This window comes from Salvelinus alpinus, chromosome 15, assembly GCF_045679555.1.
Source record: "Salvelinus alpinus chromosome 15, SLU_Salpinus.1, whole genome shotgun sequence".
In the NCBI taxonomy this organism is placed as follows: Eukaryota; Metazoa; Chordata; class Actinopteri; order Salmoniformes; family Salmonidae; genus Salvelinus; species Salvelinus alpinus.
In genome coordinates, this window is record NC_092100.1 from 23,054,495 (window position 1) to 23,072,038 (window position 17,544).

The 17,544-nt window shown below is 42.8% G+C and overlaps 1 protein-coding gene across 4 annotated transcripts in view; it reads right to left on the minus strand.

The window, feature by feature from the left end:
* Positions 1-17,544, minus strand: part of LOC139539746 (transmembrane protein 117-like) — a 90,715-nt gene that overhangs the window by 13,995 nt on the left and 59,176 nt on the right. For all 4 annotated transcript variants that reach the window (XM_071342982.1, XM_071342985.1, XM_071342986.1 and 1 more), the window contains one exon: positions 7,678-7,777. In XM_071342982.1, coding sequence (XP_071199083.1) covers positions 7,678-7,777 — 100 coding nt within the window. The remainder of the gene's footprint in view (positions 1-7,677; positions 7,778-17,544) is intronic.

Here is a 17,544-nt window from a genome sequence, read left to right on the forward strand (position 1 = left end):
TATTTAACCAGAAAAGCCAGTTAAAACTTCTTATGGCTGAGATCCCGTTAATGGGATCGACTTGACAACAGCCAGTGAAAGTGCAGGGCGCCAAAGTCAAACAACAGAAATCTCATAATTAAAATTCCTCAAACATACAAGTATTTTACAGCATTTTAGAGATAAACTTGTTGTTAATCCCACCACAGTGTCTGATTTCAAAAAGGCTTTACGACGAAAGCACACCATCTGATTATGTTAGGTCAGTACCTAGTCACAGAAAAACAGCCATTTTTCCAGCCAAAGAATGGAGTCACAAAAAGCAGAAATAGAGATCAAATTCATCACTAACCTTTGATGATCTTCATCAGATGACACTCATAGGACTTCATGTTACACAATACATGTATGTTTTGTTCGATATAAGTTCATATTTATATCCAAAAATCTTAGTTTACATTGGCGCGTTATGTTCAGTAATGTTTTGCCTCCAAAACATCCGGTGATTCTGCAGAGAGCCACATCAATTTACAGAAATACTCATCATAAATAAATTGATGAAAATACAAGTGTTATACATGGAACTTTAGATCAACTTCTCCTTAATGCAACCGCTGTGTCAGATTTAAAAAAAACTTTACGGAAAAAGCACACCATGCTATAATCTGAGTACGGCGCTCAGACACAAAAACAAGCCATACAGGAACCCGCCATGTTGTGGAGTCAACAGAAGTCAGAAATAGCATTATAAATATTCACTTACCTTTGGTGATCTTCATCAGAATGCACTCCCAGGAATCCCAGTTCCACAATAAATGTTTGTTTTGTTCGATAAAGTCCATACTTTATGTCCAAATACCTCCATTTTGTTCACGCGTTGTTCACGCGCAAAAATCCAAATTTTGGATCTAAGAATATTACTCCTGCTTATTATGAAGAAAAAATACATCTGTTTAACTTTGTAAACTAAAGGTGTGTTTAGAATTATTTTTGTTGTATTAATGCTATTTAATCTCTCCTCAGACTAATATTATTCTGTTTGTCCTGTGGGTACCTTTGCCACTGTTCCACCCCTTGTGTATTGCGCTGTCAAAAAATTCCATTACAATTTGTAGAAACATGTCAAACGATGTATAGAATCAATCTTTAGGATGTTTTTAACATAAATCTTCAATAATGTTTCAACCGGAGAATTCCTTTGTCTTTAGAAACGAAAAGGAACGCAGCTACCTCTCACGGGGGAGTGCCTGAGTGAGCTCGTGGCACTCTGCCAGACACCTGACTCAATCAGCTCTCAATTCCTCATCCTTCATAGTAGAAGCATCAAACAAGGTTCTAAAGACTGTTGACATCTAGTGGAAGCCTTAGGAAGTGCAATATGACCCCATAGACACTGTATATTGGATAGGCAAACCTACAAACTTCAGATTTCCCACATCCTGGTTGGATTTATTCTCAGGTTTTTGCCCTGCCATATGAGTTCTGTTATACTCACAGACATCATTCAAACAGTTTAAGAAACTTCAGAGTGTTTTCTATCCAAATCTACTAATAATATGCATATCTTAGCTTCTGGGCCTGAGTAGCAGGCAGTTTACTCTGGGCACCTTATTCATCCAAGCTACTCAATACTTCCCTCGGCAATAAGAAGTTAAGAACAAATTCTTATTTACAATGACTGCTTACCCCAGCCAAACCCGGACGACGCTGGGCCAATTGTGCGCCGCCCTATGGGACTCCAAATCACAGCTGGATGTGATGCAGCCTGGATACAAACCAGGTACTGCAGTGACGCTTCATGCACTGAGACGCAGTGCCTTAGACGACTGCGCCACTCGGGAGCCAAATGATGAGTTTGGACGGTACTATGGTGTTGAACGCTGAGCGATAGTCAATGAACAGCATTCTTACATAGGTATTCCTCTTGTCCAGATGGGATAGGGCAGTGTGCAGTGCGATGGCGATTGCATCGTCTGTGGATCTATTGGGGCGGCAAGCAAATTTAAGTGGGTCTAGGGTGTCAGGTAAGGTAGAGATGATATGACCCTTGAATAGTCTCTCAAAGCACTTCATGATGACAGAAGTGAGTGCTACGAGGCGAAAGTCATTTAGTTTAGTTACCTTTGCATTCTTGGGTACAGGAACAATTATGGCCATCTTGAAGCATGTTTGGACAGCAGACGGATATGGAGAGATAGAATACGTCCGTAAACACAACAGCCAGCTGGTCTGCCATGCTCTGAGGACGCGGCTAGGGATGCCGTCTGGGCCGGCAGCTTTGCAAGGGTTAACACGCCTAAATGTCTTACTCACGTCGGCCATGGAGAAGAGGAGCCCACAGTCCTTGGTAGCGGACCGCGTCGGTGGCACTGTGTTATCCTCAAATCGGGCGAAGAAGGTGTTTAGCTTGTCCGGAAGCAAGACATTGGTGTCCGCAACATGGCTGGTTTTCCTTTTGTAGTCCGTGATTGTCTGTAGACCCTGCAACATACGTCTCATGTCTGAGCCGTTGAATTGCGACTCCACTTTGTCTCTATATTGAGGTTTTTTGACGTTGATTGCCTTACGGAGGGAATAACTACACTGTTTGTATTCTGCCATATTCCCAGTCACCTTGCCATGGTTAAATGCGGAGGGTTTGCGCTTTCAGTTTTGCGTGAATGCTGCCATCTATCCACGGTTTCTGGTTAGGGTAGGTTTTAATAGTCACAGTGGGTACAACATCTCCTATACACTTCCTGATAAACTCAGTCACCGTATCAGTGTATTCGTCAATGTTATTCTCGGAAGCTACCCGGAACATATCCCAGTCCGCGTAATCAAAACAATCTTGAAGCGTGGATTCTGATTGGTCAGACCAGCGTTGAATAGTCCTTAGCACGGGTACTTCCTTTTTGAGTTTCTGCCTATAGGAAGAGTGGAGTAAAATGGAGTCATGATTTAGATTTGCCGAATGGAGGGCAAGGGAGGGCCTTGTAGGCATCCCGGAAGTTGTGGCAGTGGTCGAGAGTTTTAGCAGAGCGAGTATTACAGGCGATGTGTTGATAGAACTTCGATAGCACTTTCCTCAAATTTGCTTTGTTAAAATCCCCAGCTACAATAAATGTGACCTCAGGATACGTGGTTTCCAGTTTGGATAAAGTCCAGTGAAGTTCTTTGAGGGCCGTTGTGGTATCGGCTTGAGGGGGAATATACACGGCTGTGACAATAACCGAAGAGAATTCTCTTGGAAGGTAATACGGTTCGCATTTGTGAGGTATTCTAGGTCGGGTAAACAAAAGGACTTGAGTTCCTGTATGTTATCACAATCACACCATGAGTAGCTAATCATGAAATCATGTTGCCCTTCTTCCTGGAGAGATATTTATTCCTGTCGGCGCAATGAACTGAGAACCCAACTGGCTGTACGTACTCAAACAGTAAATCCCGAGAGAGCCATGTTTCCATGAAACAGAGTATGTTACAATCTCTGTAAGGAGATCCTCACCCTCAGTTCGTCAACTTTATTATCCAGAGACTGAACAATATACTCGGAAGCGGTGGGTGGTATGCGCGCCTCCTGAGTCGGACTAAAAGTCCACTCCGCGTACCTCTTCTCTGCCAGCGATGTTTTGGGTCAGCCTCTGGAATCAGTTCAATTGCCCTAGGTCCTATGGGTAGAACAAAGGATCCAATTCTGGAAAGTTGTTTTCCTGGTCGTAATGCTGGTAAGTACCGCCGCTCTGATATCCAAAAGTTCGTCTCAGCAGTATGTAATAACACAAAAACATGTCTGGCCTAATAATGTAAGAAATAACACATTAAAAAAATACTGCAAAGTTGCCTAGGGGCTAGAAGCACAGCTGCCCTCTCTATCAGCGCCATTTTACACCACTTGTGAATGATGCCCAGTGTTTGCAGTAGAAACAGCACATGGCTTTTTTGCAACTTTACTTCCGTATGAGCACTGCTGCGCTTATTATGTGAAGAGATAGCTTAATAGTTGATCAACATTTTAAGCTAAACGTTCTGATCTGTTGCATTTTTGATGCGAGTGGTTTGATTAATTTGGGATCTATCGCATCCCACAACTGTTTGGAATATTTATTTCTCGCACAGAAGGACAAGTTGACCAATAGAATAGGTTAACTTTTGTACTATGGGGGATAGTACAGTCGTGGCCAAAAGTTTTGAGAATGACACAAATATAAATTTTCACAAAGTCTGCTGCCTCAGTTTGTATGATGGCAATTTGCATATACTCCAGAATGTTATGAAGAGTGATCAGATGAATTGCAATTAATTGCAAAGTCCCTCTTTGCCATGCAAATTAAATGAATCCCCCCCAAATATTTCCACTGCATTTCAGCCCTGCCACAAAAGGACCAGCTGACATCATGTCAGTGATTCTCTCGTTAACACAGGTGTGATTATTGACGAGGACAAGGCTGGAGTTCACTCTGTTATGCTGATTGAGTTTGAATAACAGACTGGAAGCTTCAAAAGGAGGTTGGTGCTTGGAATCATTGTTCTTCCTCTGTCAAACATGGTTACCTGCAAGGAAACACATCCCGTCATCATTGCTTTGCACAAAAAGGGCTTCACAGGCAAGGATATTGCTGCCAGTAAGATTGCACCTAAAATCAACCATTTATTGGATCATCAAGAACTTCAAGGAGAGCGGTTCAATTGTTGTGAAGAAAGCTTCAGGGCACCCAAGAAAGTCCAGCAAGCGCCAGGACCATCTCCTAAAGTTGATTCAGCTGCAGGATTGGGGCACCACCAGTACAGAGCTAACTCAGGAATGGCAGCAGGCAGGTGTGAGTGCATCTGCACGCACAGTGAGGCAAAGACTTGGAGGATGGCTTGGTGTCAAGAAGGGCAGCAAAGAAACCACTTCTCTCCAGGAAAAACATCAGGGACAGACTGATATTCTGCAAAAGGTACAGGGATTGGACTACTGAGGACTGGGGTAAAGTCATTTTCTCTGATGAATCCCCTTTCCGATTGTTTGGGGCATACGGAAAAAAGCTTGTCCGGAGAAGACAAAGTGAGCGCTACCATCAGTCCTGTGTCATGCCAACAGTAAAGCATCCTGAGACCATTCATGTGTGGGGTTGCTTCTCAGCCAAGGGAGAGGGCTCACTCACAATTTTGCCTAAGAACACAGCCATGAATAAAGAATGGTACCAACACATCCCCCGAGAGGAACTTCTCCCAACCATCCAGGAACAGTTTGGTGACGAACAATGCCTTTTCCAGCAGGATGGAGCACCTTGCCATAAGGCAAAAGTGATAACTAAGTGGCTCGGGGAACAAAACATCGATATTTTGGGTCCATGGCCAGGAAACTCCCCAGACCTTAATCCCATTGAGAACTTGTGGTCAATCCTCAAGAGGCGGGTGGACAAACAAAAACCCACAAATTCTGACAAACTCCAAGCATTGATTGTGCAAGAATGGGCTGCCATCAGTCAGGATGTGGCCCAGAAGTTAATTGACAGCATGCCAGGGCAGATTGCAGAGGTCTTGAAAAAGAAGGGTCAACACTGCAAATATTGACTCTTTGCATCAACTTCATGTAATTGTCAATAAAGGCCTTTGACACTTAAAAAAATAAAAAATATTTAACCTTTATTTAACCAGGTAGGCAAGTTGAGAACAAGTTCTCATTTACAATTGTGACCTGGCCAAGATAAAGAAAAGCAGTTTGACACATACAACAACACAGTTACACATGGTGTAAAACAAACATACAGTCAATAATACAGTAGAAAAATAAGTCTATATACAATGTGAGCAAATGAGGTGAGATAAGGGAGGTAAAGGCAAAATAAGGCCATGGTGGCGAAGTAAATACAATATAGCAAGTAAAACACTGGAATGGTAGATTTTCTCTCTCTCTCTCTCTTATGAAATGCTTGTAATTATACTTCAGTATTCCATAGTAACATTTGACAAAAATATCTAAAGACACTGAAGCAGCAAACTGTGAAAATGTATATTTGTGTCATTCTCAGAACTTTTGGCCACGACTGTAGATTGACATAGGCTAATGCTTTTGCTGTTTATTAGGCCTACTCATCTTGTTGGCTGACAAAAAAAGTAAATGTGGACAGTATGCGCCTCAGAATTCGTTAAGAAAGACGCATGCAGTTGCGTTCCAGATGTGTCTGACTTCACTTGTAGCCTACTTCGGAACTGAGATGCCTGTGAGAAGGACCCGATCACATGACGGGCATTGGCAAATAAGAATTGAGATATCTGAGAGAGCCATGTGAGCGAGAGGTGCCACGGAGCACGGAGATTGGCAGCCGTGAGAAGGGAATTAGGCTATAATTATTATATTCAGCCCAAGGGCATTACGGCCACACAAGGGGGATGCTGCCATGACATTCGAGGCCTGGTGAGAATATTATCAAGTGCTTGTCAAATTGTGACAGAGTGTGTGCAGCCTGCACAAGAAACAAAGCAGAGTTCATGCCTTTCATGCGACTTTTCAAATCAGCCATGCAGCCAACGTTTGTATCACAACTAAAGTTACATAAATAACACTAAATTAACCATATAGGAGGACCTGTTTCTTTGTTTACTCCTCAACACAGAATAGCCGTATGTGCTCACTCCATCGGAAATTGTTTTCTAGAAAATATTTATATTTTATTTAGTTATGTTCAATTGTATTCTTCATACTATAAAATAATATAAAATAACGCCACGGAATTCTAAGCGAATCTTGTCTGCTAAATGAACTACTGTAGCCCAAAGCCATATGGCAGGGCCTAACATAAGGAAAACTCAGAGTATGCTATTCTGTTCTTCGGAAAAAACGACATTCTCTTCATATCATGTTTCTTTAGACCTGTCTAAAATAAATAATGGATTTATTATGATGGTCTAGGATATATTTAATGAATTTATTCGACTTTTTAAAATGTGGATGTTCCAAAGGTCTGCATCAGTGGCTTGTAGGCTATGTGTGGAAGCCAGGAGATCCTAAATGTGTTTATGTTAATTACCGGTCAATTAACGTGAGACTGGCAGTTATTTGCTTGACAATCACCGGCTGATAATATTTCATGACCACCACAGCCCTAGTAGAGAAAATAATTAAATAATTGTTGTTATGAGCAGTGTTGCAAAAACACCAATTTCCTGCTCACTCATCTACCGATGACACATTCAAAATATCTGCTCTGTCGAGGAGACACACAGAGGTCGTCTTGAAAGTGCCATGTTGAATTAATCAACTGTAAAAAAATAAAAATAAGAAAAAAAAGCCAGAGTAATGTCTGGATTCAGCTCTCTCTCTCTCTCTCTCCCCCCCCCCCTCTCTCTCTCTTGTACAGTAGAATAATAATGGAGGCTGAGGAAGCGTGACAAGTTGTCTCTCCTCTACTCCAGTGGTTCCCAAACTGTGGGGCGCGAGGGTGTCGGCAGGGGTAGTGCGGTGTTCTCCCCCCACTCTATTCCTCGCTGTCTCTCCTTTCCTCTACTCCACCCCTCACTGTCTCTCTTCTACTCCACTCCACCCCTCGCTGTGCCGCTATGCCGCTATGCTTCTCTGTGTTTCCTGTGACCTCGCACTGTTGCTCTGTTCCTGCTACTTCTGTTTGATCTGGCTTGGGACCAGGTGCTAAGGGTATAAACCCTCATCTTTGTGCTGATATTCTAGTTGATTCTAATCAGTGTTGGGCTACTACTGGGTAGTTCTCTTACCATCCATGCAGTCACAAAGTCCCCCATCCACGTCCCTACTGCTGCAATCTTCATGAAGCTCTCGTTCCTGATACCCATGTACTCTGTCACCATGTGAGGCCTAGAAAGAGAAAGAGAGATAGAAAGAGGAAGAAAGAAAGAGAGAGAGTGAGAGAGAGGGGGGGGTCAGAAAGGGAGGGAGGGAGGGAGGGAGGGAGGGAGGGAGGGAGGGAGGGAGGGAGGGAGGGAGGGAGGGAGGGAGGGAGGGAGGGAGGGAGGGAGGGAGGGAGGGAAAAAACAGAAAACGGTCACTGCGGCTGCTAAGTGTCATGATGCTAACTGTCAGATCCCATCCAAATCAAACTAGCCCTGTGAAAACAGTGCGGCAAGCGGCTCTACCTTTGTGGGGCCCTCAGGGTTGTAAACAATATACACTGAGCTTCCATGAAATTGTTTACCTCCCTACTCTTTGGGAATTATCTTTCCATTTCGCAAATTTCTATCAGTGTCTAGGTGAATTTAAATCAGCATTATCCAAAAGCATGAGATGTCTCCATTGGTTGTTGGAACTAACAGAACATTGTTACTTAGCGACATGCCACCATCCCTGATACTAAGGGCATGGGAGAAGAAACCATTTGTGGTATGCAGTTTGTCTTTGGTGCAGGGAAAAGATGACATGCATTCGCTGAAGTCCTAGTTATTTCTCCTATATTTCCTGTTGTAGGTAGAGATGGGAGCAGGAGCCTTTTGTTCAGGGTATTCATTAATCTTCCAACTTATCCTGGTAATAACACTGGGAGAAACTGGGTCACAAGCCAGGTCTATATGACAACCGCACCTACTGTACTTACCGCCCCCCAAAGAGAAGAAAAGAAGGATGAGGGAGGGAGGAGTTTGATCTCCTGGCAGCATCTTAGAGGCTGAGTGGAGCAGGTGGGCCTCCTCCCTCCCTCATCCTTCTTTTCTTCTCTTTGGGGGGCGGTAAGTACAGTAGGTGCGGTCTCCTCCCTCCCTCCCTCTCCCACCCATGACAGGTCACTGCGGTTTTCCAGCGAGTCGTTTCTGAAGTCAATAGCTCCACTCATCCTCTTTTGGCTCCGTGGCTGTTTTCCAACCTGCCACACAATACCCATGAAATATTTATTTGTGGACAGAGGCATCTGGAAAATGACAACCATGCCTGTTTTACTTTCCCATGCATTTATTTGATATGTTATTAGTGTTTACAATGACTGTACATGACATTGGTTTTATGAATGAAAATACAACTCTTTCAAAGCGGTACAGGATTATCCCATTAAATCCTATTAAAGAGCTTAGGCATGTTTAAATTAAACTTGAATAGGTATTCATCTCCAATTAATGATAATTGCTCTCCCTTTTCTCACCCATTAACTCATAATTCCCCTTAGCAACAAAACATAATAAAGAATTGAAGGTGGTCCTGGGGCAGAATTGCTATCAGCTATAACGAACCACTGAACCCAAATGGCACTTGTCTTCTTCTGCTGTTTTCATGTTCTTTGAAGTCATGAAAATGAGCTGCTTTTGAAAATGAATGTGTTAAAGATGATGGGGTGTGGTATAATTTATTCCTACACATCATTTTGTCTGACTTGTCATTCATGCTTAGTGTAGAGTAAAAGTGCTACCATATAACTGTTCTGTTTCAAGTGTCTCCTAGAACCTATGACAAACCATTTACCCCAAATGGCACCTGTTTTCTTGTGCCTACATAGACAGTCTCTGTAGTCATGAAAACAGATAGATTGTTAATTAAAAATACAATTAAGATGCTGCATTAAAGGTAGGCTACACTATAAATCATATGACATCAATACTCTATTCATTAGATTGCCGTGAAAGGGCTTGATTAACAGAAACGTGAGGGGCATGGCATAGGTGACTTAACACCTTGCCCGTAAATAAAACTAAACTTGATTAGAATGGGGATTTATAGGCCTACCTGCATTAAGTCAGTTAGATGCTCAGCAGCTTGGCCCCGGTCCAGTTGCCTAGGAGATCCCACAGGGAGTCGTGTACCCACTGCAAAATTATAATCGATAGTCCTGGAAATGCTGTCTAGCCCAGCACAACTCAGACTTAAATCTAGCCGATAGCTGGCCGTATCAGAGAAAACACTTGCCCTCTCTACACCTCCTCCACGGTTATCTAAATTGGGCAAACATTGCACCTCTTCTACCAGGCAGCAATGTTTGCCCTTTTTTCTATGGACAGAAGAAGAGCAGAGAGGAAGAGTTTGGGGACTCTTCTCTCAGTGTGATTAAAGGCAACACTTCCATGGCTGCCGTGAACCCTCTGACCTAATGAGAGTGTTCACGGCAGCCGTGGAACATCAGTACAGTAGCTGTCATGAATAATCAGATCAAAAATGGCTCCCTCCTGGTGGAACATCAGTACAGTAGCTATCATGAATAATCAGATCCAAAATGGCTCCCTCCTGGTGGAACATCAGTACACTAACTACCATGAATAATCGGATCCAAAATGGCTCCTGTGGCGCAAAGCAGTGAACCAGTTACACCTGTGCATCAATCTAATTAACATATATACATCAGAATCCGTCAGTTTAAGAGAGAGATATAGAGATATCTGTTTTTTTGCATGGGCTGCGTCTTAATCCACCACATCCGCCTAAGTCAGCCTTCCACATCTGCGTTGGAAAGTGACAGAGCTACAGTCCTCTTTGTCAGACCAGGAGACATCCAGAAAACCGGTCTTCTTACAAAAATGTCTGTAGCGAACGGTTTGGCCTACTAACTATGTTCTCCGTTTTGCTCTATGACCCCCACAAGCCCCACGGGACTTGTCTGAAGTCGGGACCACCGATGTGCCAACTTCTGTCTGTAGCGTCCAAACCGTTTGGGCTACAACTGAATATCACCCCACTATGGAAAAGGGAGACTCTCGTTTTGCTCCCCCACAAGTGTAACGGGACTCATCTGAAAGTAACCCGCTACCACCCCAAAAAAATGAATGGAAGTATGGTGGTAGTTTTGTGCCAGCAAAAAAAGAGCTTAAATATGTGTCCAAAAACAAAACTAAAACCCTGAGCTTTCTTATATCTCCTAGACATAGGACAAACACTTCAAAACATTATAACTTATGATTTATTTTTTGATTGTCTGTTTCGCCAATTAGGAATGTGTAAAATCAATGCGTTTCTATGGGCTATAGTAGTAAAGGCTAAATAATATATATATATATATATATATATATATATATATATATATATATATATATATATATATATATATATATATATATATATATTTGTATATACAGTTGAAGTCAGAAGTTTACATACACCTTAGCCAAATACATCTACATCTCAGTTTCACAATTCCTGACATTTAATCCTGGTAAAAAATTCCCTGTCAGAATAATAGTAGAGAGGATTATTTATTTCATCTTTTATTTCCTTCATCACATTCCCAGTGGGTCAGAAGTTTACATACACTCAATTTGTATTTGGTAGCATTGCCTTTAAATTGTTTAACTTGGGTCAAATGTTTCAGGTAGCCTTCCACAAGCTTCCCACGATAAGTTGGGTGAATTTTGGCCCATTACTCCTGACAGAGCTGGTGTAACTGAGTCATGTTGGTAGGCCTCCTTGCTCGCACACGCTTTTTCAGTTCTGCTCACAAATTTTCTATAAGACTGAGGTCAGGGCTTTGTGATGGCCACTCCAATACCTTGACTTTGTTGTCCTTAAGCCATTTTGCCACAACTTTGGAAGTATGCTTGGGGTCATTGTCTATTTGGAAGACCCATTTGCGATCAAGTTTTATCTTCCTGACTGATGTCTTGAGATGTTACTTCAATATATCCACATAATGTTCCATCCTCATGATGCCATCTATTTTGTGAAGTGCACCAGTCCCTCCTGCAGCAAAGCACCCCGAAAACATGATGCTGCCACCCTCTTGCTTCACGGTTGGGATGGTGTTCTTCGCAAGCCTCCCCCTTTTTCCTCCAAACATAACAATGGTCATTATGGCCAAACAGTTATATTTTTGTTTCATCAGACCAGAGGACATTTCTCCAAAAAGTACGATCTTTGTCCCCATGTGCAGTTGCAAACCATAATCTGGCTTTTTTATGGCGGTTTTGGAGCATTGGCTTCTTCCTTGCTGAGGGACTTTTTAGGTTGTCGATATATGTCGATATAGGACTCATTTTACTGTGGATATAGATACTTTTGTACCAGTTTCCTCCAGCATCTTCACAAGGTCCTTTGCTGTTGTTCTGGGATTGATTTGCACTTTTCACACCAAAGCACGTTCATCTCTAGGAGACAGAACGGTTCTCCTTCCTGAGCGGTATGACGGCTGTGTGGTCCCATGGTGTTTATACATGCATGCTACTGTTTGTACAGATGAACGTGGTACCTTCAGGCATTTGGAAATTGCTCCCAAGGATGAACCAGATGTTTTCAGAGGTCTTGGCTTATTTCTTTTGATTTTCCCATGATGTCAAGCAAAGAGGCACTGAGTTTGAAGGTAGGCCTTGAAATACATCCACAGGTACACCTCCTATTGACACAAATGACGTCAATTAGCCTATCAGAAGCTTCTAAAGCCATTAAATCATTTTCTGTAATTTTCCAAGCTGTTTATAGGCTCAGTCAATTTAGTGTATGTAAACTTCTGACCCCCTGGAATTGTGATACAGTGAATATAAGTGAAATAATCTCTGTAAACAATTGTTGGAAAAATTACTTGTGTCATGCACAAAGTAGATGTCCTAACAAACTTGCCAAAACTATAGTTTGTTAACAAGAAATGTGTGGAGTGGTTGAAAAATGACTTTTAATGACTCCAACCTAAGTGTATGTAAACTTCTGACTTCAACTGTACCTACAGGGGTATATAATTCATCACGGTGAGAGATTGTACTCCACTGAGTCCTTCTGGCCCTTCCTTTCTCTTCTCTGCGCCTTTCTGTCCACTAGTTTCCAAGCTTGATTCTTGTACTTGTGTTCTAAATTTCACAATCAGTGATTGTGGAAGAACCTGGCCGGTGTGGAACCTCTGGAGCCTCGGAGATGTCTAGCCTACTTCAGTACACAAACATGGCATGGGATCCTCCGTCATCTACATTGAGATGTTTTTTCTGTCTCTTCCGTGTGTACAGTACATAAGAGCACACATTTGACAGTATACACAGCTTTGGACTGGAGAATGGTTGACTGAAGAACATCAAGCTGTCATGGAAGGGCCTCTCTCCTATCACCAAATCATCTCCCAAGGCGACTTAAAATCTCTATCTCCATCCATCCCCCTCTTTTTTAGTCAGAGCGACATCAGCCCACATATTGTATTAAACTTCCTCCAGATAGAGTTCTCTAGTCTCTTATCACTCTACTGGCTCATACAGTGGGGGAGTGGGGGTGAATAACCAGCAGGCACTTTCCAGGCCAGCACCAGTATCTGTCCACTGTATCAGTCTTCCATTAAACTAGTCTTAAATGGAGTCTGCAAGTCCTAGAATCTTATAAATCCACTTGACTTGGGCTTTACAATGTCACAAGTGATAAAACGCACACGCGCACACACACACAAAATCAACTGTGATAAGCTTTTATAAAAAGTATTGCTTGTAGATGCTGGCATATGCCTGCTAATTAAGGCTACAAACAGGTGGGTGAGACAGGCTTTGTAGCTTTGCCTTACTTGATAAATACAGCCAGACCATGACTTTATACTTGATAGTCAAGACAAGCTCTGAGTTTACCTTTCCACCTCCTCTTGAGATGGGAAAGTGCTCAAGTACTTACATAAAGTCACACATCAACACACAGGCAGGCACGCACACATGCACACACACACAAAACCAACTGTGGTAAGCTTTTATAAAAAATGATTGCTTGTAGATGCATTACAAATTTTTAAATATTGATTAAAAGACACGTTTCAAGTTGTTTGATGTCCCTCAAGGGAAGATTGGTTCTGCACTGTGTGGCATTTAGAAATGTCAGGACACATTTTATAAATCATATTTTATCGCAAATTGTCTGCAGAGCAGCACAAACAATTTATAGTACAGTGCTTGCAAAACTGTAGCCTTTAAGGCAAGATTATGAAATGCTATCAATGACATGACTGGCTGGTGTGAAACATAATGAAAGGTAGAGAGATTCACACATGCAGACCACAGGAGGTTGGAGGCACCTGAATTGGGGAGAACGGGCTTGTGGTAATGACTGGAGCAGTATAAGTGGAATGGTATCAAATACATCAAACAGATGGTTTCCAGGTGTTTGATGGCATTCCATTTGCTCCGTTCCGTCCATTATTTTGAGCGGTTCTCCCCTCAGCAGCCTCCACTGATGCAGATGTATGCACACACACACACTGTGTTAGGCTTTTTCCTATTTGCAGTTCCCAGTGGACTTCCCCATAGAGTTGTCAAGGTTAATGTGCTATGCTGTTGATAGTAGCTGTCTGTATGTCTCTGCATGAGGATGACCTGTAAGAGGCCAACTCCCAATGAGGCCTCTCTCCCTTGTCCCAGATAACAGCAGGGGGAGGTGGGCTTATGATACTAAGGTAATGACAGACCTGTCTCTCCTCTCTCTCTCTCAATATCGACCGTCAGCTACAAAAAATAGCATGGTCTCTCCACCCCTGGTTATGTTTATGTTTGGTACTCCGGCAGGGAATCCCTCCGAACCTAAATACCACAACATCCCATTTATTCTGCATTTTAAATCTACTAGTCTATGGCATTACGCCCGCTCAGCTAGACAGGGACTCTCACGCAAGCAACACAGAGGCATGGTGGTAAACAGAGACAATGTTCTTATGTGCTGCTATAACCCAGCTCAGTCAAAGGGGCGGCTGCGGTCATCTGCCTCCCTCCCTCCCGCCACTGGGTGAGGGCATGGGGCACGCAGGCAGCCGCCCCCTGCCTCCACCCATCCCATGCAGCAGTGTAGCCTGGCAATAGCAGAGTCCCCCCTCATCTAAATTAGTCATGATTAACATGTGCGGTGCCACGCATTGGGCTCTCTTAATTAAATAACACTGCCTAATTAGGGGCTTCTTTCTGCAGGTAATGGTGCTGTAAAATGCCAGAATGGGATTAGGCGGCGTGACGGAGCACCGGTGAAGGGCGTCAAACTCCCTGGGCGGTCACACTCCTCTGCTTTCACACAAACAAAAGCCCCCTAATCTGACACTTACATTAAAATGCAAATGGCCCAGATGTGAAAGCCGCCCGGTAACAAGTGTGGCTCTGGATAACACTGTGTGCTGTGGGAGCCACAATGGAGGGATGCTTTCCTGGTGTTACATATGAATGAAGGCAACTGGTTGATAGCTGATGACCCTGGGTTATGTTTAAACATTGGCTCTCATGGTTACATGTTTGATCAATGTCCTTTGTCTGGACAGCTCTAAATTCTGATGGTCACATCTAACATGGAGGTAATGACATGTCGCTCTCATCATTTATCATATTTGAATGAATTGAATTTGAATAAGTAAGTATTAGGTCATTCCTAGAGAAAATATAAATTCCTGTCATTGAATCAAGCTCAGTGGAGTCTGAATGGTCAAAGAAAATGAAAGCATATCAATGAGCACTGGGTCAGCGACAGCATACGGTGACAGGTCAGAGAGCACGGAGACAGACACACCTCCCCCTCAGCCACACACAGTCAGACACAGCCAGACCTCTACAAATGGGTGTGAGATGGAAACAATATGTGGTGTGTGTGTGTGTGGTGGGGGGCAAACGAGCAGTAGGACCTCCCCTGCACCGCTCCATCACAGTTGGATGTTTTTTCAAAGACATCATTATTCCGAGGGAAACCAATGCCAGCAGATGGCCTTTACAGAGCCTTGGCAATAACTGTGCCTTATCCTCTCTGAACAAAAAATTTAAAGGAAAATAGAAAATATAATTATTTCCCACACAGAGGCTTCCTATCCTATTTGCCACAAAGGGATATTATTGTACCTCTTTTATGCTTTGCCTCAGTAAAATTACAACGGCCTCATATTGAGTAAGGGAACGCGGGATATGGATGCAGAAAAGCTTTGGACACGGATCAAAATACTTAAGTTTCACTGCATCATCAGAGTTGGAACACTTCCATTCTCCTCTCCATCCATCCTCCTCCCGCTCTACCTCCCTCCCCTCTCTGCTAACTGCTGCATTGGCTGCCATCAGAGACCCGAACACATCTCTTCTGAGGCGTGTCCTGGTCCTCTCTGGTAGAATGTAAACACTGCTCTAATAGGTCCGCATTAAACAGAGATGCAAACATTAGTCATCTCTAGCAGACCGCCAGCCTTAAGAGGACACAGAGAAAGAGCAAGACAGGAGGTGCCGGGAGGAAACAGGACAGGACCGTCAGGAAAAAAAGGCAGAGTGGTGGAGTAGAGGAGTAGAGCAGAGAAAAGGCTGGTTGCTGGCTCCTACTGCCTCTTGGTGGGCTGCTGGCTCGATGCGTTCACTTGCTTTACAACAGCACCATCTATCGATCTGAAAAGACACATCCTGAAATGACTATGTGATGTCATTGGAACTGTCACATCAGAGGCAGTTTGTTACATAAGGGAGACTATTATTTTTTATGTCTGGGACATATAGTTGACCAATTGAAAGTACCTGGCTCGTTGTGTCTGCACTGTATCTCTGTTCATTTAGTGTTTACAGCTCACAGTGAGGAGTAAATGAGGATTGGGAACATTCTCAGCACTTTTAAGGAACTTGAAAAAAAAATTCTTCATCACTATTTCTTTAACATCACTATTTACTTTAACATAACTTCTCAAAGTTCAAACATGGTTACATTTAATTACAATTTTAGTAATGTTCCTTGGAATGTTATCAAACTGGTTTGGCATTGGGAATATTCTCAAATAGTTCAGAGAACGTTAAGAAACAACATCCTTCTGTGGGAATTTCAGTACTTCAGCATAACGTTTTCTACAGGTTTCCTCATGGTTCTATTTAAAGTAGGGCTGTCATTTTTGGGACATTTCTTCATCGCACGCAGTGGCGACCCGTCATTCAGGGCAGTTTTGAGTCCCACATCTCTAGCTGTTTTTTTTTTTTTGGGGGGGGGGGGCTTGACTGTTTTGCACATTATTTTGGCATTAATACGTAACACATATCAGTTTGCAAACAATGTAAAAAAATATATATATCATTGAGTTAATAAAGCCGCATTACAAACATGGTCTCTTTTTTGTTTTCTTGAGTAAGGCAGCTCCAAAATGATAGGTGTTTCAGCCTAGCTCAGTGCTTATCTAGCAGTCATCATCATGAATCAAGTCGACAATCTACATGCAAATCCTTTTTAATCCTATGAAGAGAAATAATTAAGAGAAATTATAGATAAAACGTATCGGTGCTCATTGGCCATTGGACATAAATATTACCCAACGGGTTGTAAATCGCAAATTCAACAATGACTGATTTGGAAGGAATCAGTGACAGTGGCTGTGTGGTACCAAATCTGTGATCAAGGGGCTCTGATAAACATTCAACATTGGCCTTGCTGTCAATGAAGCATGATTTGTGCCGCGCTCAAAACAACAGTTAACTCGGAACTACGAAAACTTCACTTCGGTGAGTTCAAGACAATTGGGAAGTCAGAAACGAGCTCCGACTGGGAAAATACGTTTTGAACAGTCATCCAACTCGGAATTGTAAATCCGGCCTCTTTCTAGAGCTACGACCTGAAGATCAATGACGTCATCATGATTCGACCTTGTTTGTTCCCGAGTTCCCATTTGTTTTGAAAGCACCATAAATCCAGAGAATGCCAGACATTGATGACAAAATTTGCAGATGAAGGACCGCCGCTCCACCTTCCTGTTCGAGTGAGCACAGCACAACAAGGTGAGA